Raw genomic sequence first — 10,000 nt, forward strand, 5'->3', positions numbered from 1 at the left:
GTCAGTACAGCCATCCACTCTTGATATTTTTAACTGCTTTATTTGGTGCTCGAATCTCTTGGCTCCAGTTTCAGCTTCCAGTAACTGCACAAAACATATCCACGTATGGTATATCTTTTCTCTTTCTTTTCAATGCCGCAGGTAAGACTTTCCCATCCCAACTGAAAGTCCTGAGGTGTAAGCATTCCTTATTAAAAGATGAGAGGGAGAAGAAGAAAAGGGGCACAGGCTAGGAACCTCTTTTTTTTCTACTTTATGGCATAATACACTGCTGCTTCAGCCTATATCCTATGCACAGTAAGTTGAGCTTGTCTTTAGCAAGTGCTTTTAGCTGACAGTTGTATTCAGGAAAAACCTTTTAATGGGTTCCTATATAACAGGCTGCTTTTCTATTTTTTATACAAAAACATGAACCATAAGAAATCTAAGCATGTCCTTTTGTGTTAAATGCTAAGATACTGTTTATATTTAATTGTTAAATAGTTTTACATTAATCAGTTCTGTAAAAATTGTACATAACAATAAAAATAACTCATTAGAAATAGATGTTTATACAGCTCCTTTAAATAATGCTAGTTTTTATTTGTTAAAGTGAAATATCTCTATGTCATCATCAAATAAAATTAACCAAAGAAAAGACGGATATGTCGAGTTAAAACCACAACAGCCACATAAACAGAAGAGCCGAAGCTTAGCATTAAGACACAACAATGAAAATAAATGCTCCAATACATACACAGATGCAGCCAGATTAACTAACACGCACCAGCAGTCTTGCATCAGGACCAGCAATAACAAGGGTTAGGTAACATGTCAACAAACTCAGATACGAATAACACTTTACAGAAAATGTGTTTGAAGCACCAAAAGAAATTGTGTGATGAGTAAAAAAGTTGGAACCTGCTTCTTCTGGAGCTCTTTCCCTTTTACAGAGAAAGGTAAAAATAACTACAGTGCTTCTCTCTTCCATATTTTTGAGCAGGTGATGAATAACAATGCAGGAGGAGAGGAGAGAGAGGAGAGAGAGGAGAGAGAGGAGAGGGGAGAGGGGAGAGGGGAGAGGGGAGAGGAGAGAGGAGAGAGGAGAGAGGAGAGAGGAGAGAGGAGAGAGGAGAGAGGAGAGGAAGAGGGAGAGGGAGAGGAAGAGGAGAGAGGAGAGGTAGAGGAAGAGGAGAGAGGAGAGGGAGAGGAAAAGGAGAGAGGAGAGGAGGAAGAAGAGGAAGAAGATGAGGAGCAAGAGAAGAGAAAGAAGAAGAAGGTAATAATAATTACAGTGCTTCTCTCTTCATTATTTTTGAGCAGGTGATGAACAAGGCAAAAGGGGAGGAAGAAGAAGAAGAGGAGCAAGAGGAGGAGGAAAAGCACAAGGACAAAGAGGAAAAGGGGAAGGGGAAGGAAAGTTCATATGAGAATGAGGATTATAAAGATAACAACTATTATCATCACTATTCATATGCACGTGTATATGCATGTCGCTTTGATAACACCTACCAAGAATGCTGTCAGCATCGTTTCTAGGTTGCCTTCAAGGGGGTAAAAACTTTCTGAGGTATGCTATACTTTGTAAGTGCTATATGTACGTGTATTTATAATTCCTTTATCTTATTACATTATTTCACTATTGAAATATAACAATACAATTGCAATAGATAAAAAGAAAAGAAGGAAAATATAGAACCAGGATGTGTAATTTCTTCAATTATTTCTTTTCCATCATTGCTTTGAGGCAGAGCTTTTATACTCCCATAAAAAAAGGATTTATATTCTCCCTTGAGTTAAATATTGTATTCATAAAAATGATTCATCATAAAAATACATTTAATTAATAATTACATTTCTCACTGATTTTTTTTCTTCTTCTTTGTTATGATTGCTCTAACTTTCTCACATGCATTCCGTTGTAGTTGCTATAATACACTAACTCCTGAATTTCATTTTTACTGTATTTTAAATACATGTAGCCTACTTTATCTGTGTCAGCAAGTTACATGCTTTCATTTATTCATCTCTGTACTGAACTTGGAGGATACTTTTCCCTATGTAAAAAAGTAAAAAAATACAATCTGATGATCTGGAACTTCTAATTCTTACTGGGAAGCTCATATAGTATTCTATCATTTTCTTGGGTGGTAATTACAGAAAAAAGAAATATATATATATATATTCATAGTGGCACCTGAGAGACACTTGAGTTATCAACAAGAGAAAAAGTGATTATTTCCTCCCATCTCATAATCAAACCATAATACAAATGACGCATTTCTTGACAGGAGAGTAAGAAACGAGAACCCTTTTGGCAATTGTTACACCAGTATATGGAAGCCTCTTTGAATTCTTGCAATTCTCCGATCTCCTAGTAATAAGCTGAGGGTGCATGGCTACCCTCCTGTTTGTGCTTCAAGTTAAAGGAGGAAAAAATATAATTATATGTACATACAGATACAACAGAAGCTTAAGGGAAATATATGAGAAAATTCATTTTTTTCAATTACACATTGATAAAAAAAGGGGAGAGAGAAAAAAAAAAAAAAAATCTAGTATACTAGTTAACTTAGGTAGTGACTAATCAATTGCATTGTTTGGGTGACTAACACATGGCATGGGGTATACAGTAACTTCATGCATGAGCTATGGTTGATCTCTGGGCGACTGGTAACTGGGAAGCATATAAATCTGCCAGTCTTGGTCGTATGAAGCTCACAATGACTGATGCAGTCAAAAGGATTTAGCTGCCTATAATCTGAACCATATTCATAGCTATGCTACAATGTGTGCATCATCTACACACATACTGTAGGTACCACGGTAATGCATCACAAAACACCAGGCTATAAAGTAAACCTGTCTTCCCATCACCACACAAGGTACACAATCAACACAGAACTTCCACACTATACGTATAACAAGTCTGATATAATGTGGTCCACAAGTATGGTCGCATTACAAAAGCCTTCACAGCAGAGCACATCAAATATGAGGATCACTAAATCTTTTTCCTTTTAATTCACAAGGTATCCTATATTTTCTGGCAGGAGTTCTTGTCCTCAGATCACCACTCTGTTCTGTTAAAATAAAGCTGAGTAAAATCAGCTTGTACAGGGTGTGGTTTTTCCTCACAATGATATAATAAAATAGACAACTTTCTTCACGGGCCTGTATCATACCTTCTTCCGTTCCACAGTTGTGAATTGAGTGATCTGCTCATCTCTTTCTCTTACTGCAAGTGGGATTTTGCAACTAAAACCATCCTTACTCTAAAAGTAAAGGTACCATGTGGGAATCATTCTTTGCCTAAGATTTTAAACACAACCTTATAATTACATTATTTGTCAATCCCATAAGTTTTTTTTTACAATATAGTATCTTTATTCTCTATGTACAAAATATGTTTTTATTAACAGGAGAAAAAAGAAAAGACAGAAAAAATAACATTTATACCAAAGGGCAGTTAACAAAAAGAAAAAACAAGATATATAATATCATAAAAAAGAAATTCCACTCCTAAGTTGCCCAGCTTCTTCTAAGTCTGAAGAGTGAAGTTTCCACGAAGGAAACGTATACCATTTTCTCATTTTTTTTGTCACCCATTATTGTCAGCACTTTCTGAAAAAGAGGAAGTAAAAATAAGAAAATAATATAGACAAATGTTTCAAACCTAACAATGTCAGGTTAGCAAAGATATATGCCATGTCCACAGTGATTTTAATTTACTGTGTTTATACATGGTCCCACAAGTGCTTAGTCACTAAGGAGTCGACTGCTAGTTTTATAAATCCGATTACTCTTTTCCTCTGTTTTCATTATTTTTTAAATTTTTATTCTCTATTGCTATCAGCACTGTTAATTAACGTTATAATGATCATAATGTCAATAATAATAATAATACCATTAATATCAATAGCACTTGGGAGGAGGAAGAAGAAGAAGAAGAAGAAGAAAGAACTAAGGAAAGAAAGAGAGAAGAAAAGAAAGAAAGAAAAAAAAGATAAATCAGGTGATGTCACATAATGCCAGTTAAATGGCTTCTTGGCAGCTGAACAGTTGTAAAAAGATCTATGAGCAAACAATATTCACAAAACAAAACTACAGCAAAAAGTACATTCACCTGACTGCAACAAGTTAAACTGAGTAAAAATAATCTGAAAATCCCAATTTTCTTTGATTATCAGAGCTGTACATGTAATTGCAAATATCTGACTGATTGTTATCCAACATCTACAAATCTGCACCTCTTTTTTTATATCACCTAACATTTACTCTGCTAACACCAGATCCCAAAAGCTGCATGTCAACTGTGAGCAAAAAAGTTAATAAAAAGATTCACAATTGTAACATTTAAACATAATATGACTATTGTTCATTAAACTCAGGACTGTACAAGTCTCATTCTAAAACTCCACTGAGTTCCATTTAAAGGTTTAAATGTTGCCAATGAGCCAATACCATGCCACAGTTTACCACAAAGTGCCCCTCTTCACCCATGTGAGTCAGCTCTGGCTATGGCTGTGGTGAGCAATATGTGACTCTCACTCCCTCACCTACTTATCACACAGTCCACAGCATCTGACATCTATGTGAAATTTCTCTTGCCCTTAGCTAAAGTATAAAAACAGACCATCTGAGTGGGAGTTCTGCACATTTTTAATGAGCTAGCCAGGTGTTCAAACAATAAGAACTGATTTTATGTAGCTATTAAAAGAAAATGCTAAAGGGGACAGTTCCATGAATAGGGGACTCACCTGGTCAAAGTTAGGCAAAGAGTAGTTTCACATTCTATAAACCTTGTAAATTTCCCCAACAAATATTACACTCCATAAAATTGCTAAGTGATGATCAGTCAGTGGGACTGTTACCCTAATAATAGTATGGGTTCCTAGTGGTTAGGCGCATATTTATGATTGTGCATGTGTGTATGCATGTTTGGGCATATGTATAATAAACACACAAACACATGTATCTAAGAAGAAGAAAAAATTATATATTTATATATGTACACATCTGTATCTATATATATATATATATTTATACATCTGGGTCCTCTTGTAAACATCAAAGGAGTAATTGAAAAATCTCAATTGGTTATATTTGAAACACCTTTCTCCAAAACTCTACACTCCAATTTTACCATTTCTCTGAACAATTCATCTCAGTAACCTAATAGATTTTAACACAATAATGAACTTCATGAAATGCAAATCATACCTTTCAGATGCAAAGTTGAGAGATATACAAAGAGTCAGTTGGCCTAGGAACAATATTAGCATGACATCTGCCCTATTTTATTTTTTCTCATCATAAAGTCAGGGAAAAAGTTAAATTAAAAGGTGAAAAGTTCTTTTTTCCTTTTAACTGATTCTTTCTATGTCAAAATGGTGCTCTGGAACCTAATCCCTGTTAACTTTAAACAATCTTATAAGAAATAAACTCATATAATATATCTTTACCCATCCCCTGTCTATGGAAAGCAATGCTGTGGATAATGTGTGTTACCTGTGCAGACACTATTGCATAAATTTGTAGGAGAAATTCCTAACTATTATAAAAAAAAACTAAAACAAAACCCTTTATATTAATGATCCTATTTTGCTTTACACTGAAGTTACAGGTATGCCAGCCAACCCACCTCACCTAGAATGCTGATGTGCCGCAAGCATTTCGTATCTGTTCGTAGGTGATCCAGAAGGTGAGGGACCAAGGACCCATGCGCAGCCAGCAGGGGACAAAGCCCTTGTACAGTGCCCAGAATCCTTCATTACGGACTGTCTTCAAGAAGCAGTCCGCTGAATTTCGATATAAAAGACCCCTGAAAATGAGGATAGAATTAAATCAATACAAATAGCTCAATGAAACTTATTTCATATGTCATATTTATTTTTCCTATATGCAATCAAAGCTAAACTGCATTGTCATTAATCTATTTCAAAAGAAGCAATTATATAACTGGTGTGAATTGGGCAGACTTGCTACTTATATACCATAGAGTGCAAATACATAACAACAAGAAAAAAGACGCTGAAGTTCAAGGAGTAAGCATAATGCATACAGACTGCAAACAAGGGTGCAAACTCACATGGGTTACATACATCACAGTACTACAATCTATATACATTACTCACCTCTGTTATCTATAGTAAAAAAGAAGTACTTCTGAGGACTTTTTTACCATCTTATTCAATTTGTAGTTTTTGCTGTCCTAACATCAGTGTCAATTCTTACTTTTTGCTCTGCTTTCCAATAACAATCTTTCTAAGATTCCTACAAAGTAAAGTGTGCTTTCAATAAACTATAAAATGTATGAATTATAGAAAAGACTATAATTATCTAGATATTGTTAATTTCTCGGTGTAAACATATATGTCGGGAAAAAAATCTGCATAGTCTTTTGATATTGGACACTATTTCCACTTTTAATTAATCCTTTTCAAAACTTTCTGCCATACACTGGTGCATGCCTTCTCCAACAATATCTTCCAAAAAGAGATATTTTGAAAAGTAATATGATTCAACAAAATCTTTCACATCATAGAAAAGCAGTATCTTGACTGCTCAACTTTCCTTCTTTTTGGATTAACTTAACCTTTTCATCACAAGCTTGACTCAGAAGGAAGAATGTTATGATTTTGCTGTCTGCAGGCAACCTAGTAAATCTTCAGTAATATTTACCCTTTGAAATCCAAAGGAAATATTTACTTGTGAAAAGCTTAACTAAAATCCTAAAAAAAAAAAATCTTTACTCACCCATTTGTCTATATCTAAGTCTTTGCCTTTACAGTTTCCTCACTACACACACAATAAGCACTCATGTTTTACATACCTGGCGCAATCCCCATCCCATGGAAGTAACCGACACATACACCAAGATCTATTATTACTATACATATTTCCAGAATGGTAATTTCTGGAGCATCTTTGAATCTTGTGAACAATATAACTAACCTGATAATTCTATAATATAAACCTGCTTAAATGTGCATCCTGTTCTATATTTAAAGTGTTCCTTATTCAAGTTAAGTTTTGTAATATACTATTAAATTTCTGTAAAATGAAAAAGAAAAAAAAAGAAAACGAAACCTCAAATGCCAAATGAAAAACTGCATACATCAGAAGCATAAAATTGTAGGTACACCTTCCAGATTATACATCCTATATCTGATAGGCAATATTACCATTATATACTATGATTTATGTATGATTAAAATACCTGTACTCTCAAACTTGTGCCAGCCTGTCATAACCACACGATGCTTATCTTGTAGAGGTTCAGTGCACCATTATTTATTAATGGCTATGGAATTCCTTTGATACTACAGGATACAATTCATGATGCAATGGCAATTATTTCAACTCAAAGCTCACAATATCAGTAGGAAGCTACGTGGTGTGAGACACAACTGAATACTGACTAAGACTGTTAACCAACAAAAGGTATGAATTAAAAGCATACACGATGAATAAAAACACTTATGCTTGTATATATGCGCTTTTGTGTGTGTGTGTGTGTGTGTGTGTGTGTGTGTGTGTGTGTGTGTGTGTGTGTGTGTGTGTGTGTGTGTGTGTGTGTGTGTGTGTGTGTGTGTGTGTGTGTGTGTGTGCGCGCGAGCGCGCATGTGCATGTGTGCCTGTGTGTGCGTGCACATGTGCGCCTGTACACTCATAAAAAAAAAAAAAAAAAAATATATATATATATATATATAAATATATATAGGAAACAAAACTGACAGAGTTCCATTCAACATTTGCAAGGTATTCCTTCCCAAATATCATATGCTAGAGGAAGGAGTAGCAACACTCCACTTAAAGCACTTTCTGGCTGGCCCCCAACACTTCCATTCGAGGGGTTCTCTAATGGCTTTACATGAGAGCTCAATTCATGGCAAATAAATAAAGAAAAAAAAAGGGTATATATGAAAAAATAAACAAATAAATAAAGATAAATAAAGAACAAATCAAGACCCTTCCTGCATCCTCACTTACCTGGACTTACTGTCAGTTGGCTGGTTCATTATCCTGGCCTTAACTACGTCGGCAGGGCAGCCCAAGACGGCCGACACCAGGCCAGATAAGGTACTGCAAGATGTATAATGGAGGTTCTTCCTAATTTTTCCTTCTCATGCTCTGCTTACTTCTACAAATGAGCTCGTCGGGTTCAGCTGGGTTTCCAATAATATATCACACCATCAGGAGACTGAGAACCCGATTACTCGTAATATTGTTGGAAACCCAAAAGAGTGACAAGGAGAGGACAAATAGAGAGAGAAAAGATAAAAGAAAAAGATAAGCTAGTTGGCATGTGAGGAGACTTGAGCTGTTATAAATAATAAAAATGAAGAGAATGAATATGACAATAATAATAAAATCTCTCAAAGATCTCCCCCTTCATCCAGCTTGCTTACTGACATCTATATGTAACCCTGGTCTGGCCGATGCTAGAGGCGGGCACTTGTCTCAGGCCCGGGTGGCGGAACAGCACCCACCTGGCCCTGTGGTCCGTGGGCTGGTTCATTAGCCTTGTCTTCACTACGTCAGCTGGTGTACCCAACGATGCTCCTATCAGTCCTGAGCACGCACTGCAATAACAACACTGGTCCACATAGTTCGCACTCACACCCACAGCTTCCTCTGTATGCATATCTTACAAACACTCAGCTTGGAAACAAATGTTAGTAATTCAGATTTATACAATTTCTACTAATTACTGAAACTTATAACTGTATCAAAAATTAATAATCTTTCATTCAAACTCTATTACTGTCATTAGCCTTAAAAACTAAAGAAAAAATAAATCTAACATTGTCTACATCTACAACCACTGTCTACACCCAAACCAAGTTACAAATATGGATCTTAATCCACCCTTTAACCCATTAGCAAGAAGTACATGTACTGTCCATTGTAGTTTTTTGTTAATCTTGTACAGATGGCTTCATAAGAGGTCACAACACTATAACTTAATCTTTGCAATATCTAATTCACTCTATCCTCAATCTCTTTTTCACTCTCTGCATTCCATACCAACGCACACAAGCAAAAGCAAACATCAACAAAAAAATGTAATTCATATTTTTGTGTATATTCACGTCAGTCTCAAGTTTGTCATTTCTTTCCGATCTGAGAACGGATCTGGATAAAACTGCAAACAAGTTATTTGATAAGAAAATAAAATAAAGAGAAAAAAGATAAAAAACATACATATATCAAACACTTTTGAAAAAAGAGAAAGGAAATAATAAAATGAATAACCATCATATTATACAACTGATGCAAAAGTCTATTTCAACCCTACAGTAAAAAAAAAAAAATAATAATAATATAAAGCAATGGTTAGCATTAAAATATCAAAAATAAAAACATATCATGAACATATCATATTTTCAAACAAATAATAATAGACATTTTGAAATAAATATTTACCCAATTTTGAGTTAACTGAAAAGTGGAGAAAAAATAGGCTTTATGTAAATAAATTAATAAACAAAATCAGCTCTGTTAGTAATTCCAACATGTGAACTAAACTATGTCAGTTCTAAAACTAATAATAATTACTGTTTGCTGAAAAATGAATAATAATAATAATAATAATAAAAAATCTCCTTAAAAGTTCTAAAACTGTGTTAAAGAGAGGCAGAATAAATGAATAAAAATAAGCAAAAAAACAAACAAACACCAAGTACACTTTTTGGGTTTGTGTACCAATGTAGTAGACATGAATATTCAAACTCAGACACTTCATTCTTTTAACACAGCATGTATGAATGCACACACATTCTCTTTCTCTCTTTTATGCAAACACATTCATGGTTATTTGACAGCCATTGTAGAACACTATACTATACTTAACAAAAAGCGAGTAATCAATTGTGATTCCCATTTTGCCAAAATTTCTATTGACAAATAATAATGCTATTCTTAACACAGTGCAGGTGAAAACTTTTATCTTTACTTAATACTAGCTAAGGAAATTTATCAAAGTAGATGTACAGTTCACATTTAAGACCCTTCA

At 34.6% G+C, this 10,000-nt stretch overlaps 1 protein-coding gene across 14 annotated transcripts in view; it reads right to left on the minus strand.

Annotated features, from left to right (window-relative positions):
• The window catches only part of LOC113829350 (Uncoupling protein 4A), a 25,310-nt gene that overhangs the window by 485 nt on the left and 14,825 nt on the right, over positions 1-10,000 (minus strand). For 7 of the 14 annotated variants that reach the window (XM_070121290.1, XM_070121284.1, XM_070121276.1 and 4 more), the window contains 3 exons: positions 7,975-8,067; positions 5,629-5,803; positions 1-3,603 (listed from right to left, as the gene is read on the minus strand). The exon at positions 1-3,603 is cut by the window's left edge and continues 485 nt beyond it. In XM_070121290.1, the coding sequence (XP_069977391.1) occupies positions 5,629-5,803; positions 7,975-8,067 (268 nt within the window). In that variant the 3' untranslated portion in view covers positions 1-3,603. Of the gene's footprint in view, positions 3,604-5,623; positions 5,804-7,974; positions 8,068-8,474; positions 8,568-10,000 lie in introns of all 14 variants that reach the window. The other 7 variants (XM_070121319.1, XM_070121366.1, XM_070121312.1 and 4 more) reach the window with 5 other exon arrangements.

Source organism: Penaeus vannamei, chromosome 1 (genome assembly GCF_042767895.1).
Source record: "Penaeus vannamei isolate JL-2024 chromosome 1, ASM4276789v1, whole genome shotgun sequence".
NCBI classification, from domain to species: domain Eukaryota; kingdom Metazoa; phylum Arthropoda; class Malacostraca; order Decapoda; family Penaeidae; genus Penaeus; species Penaeus vannamei.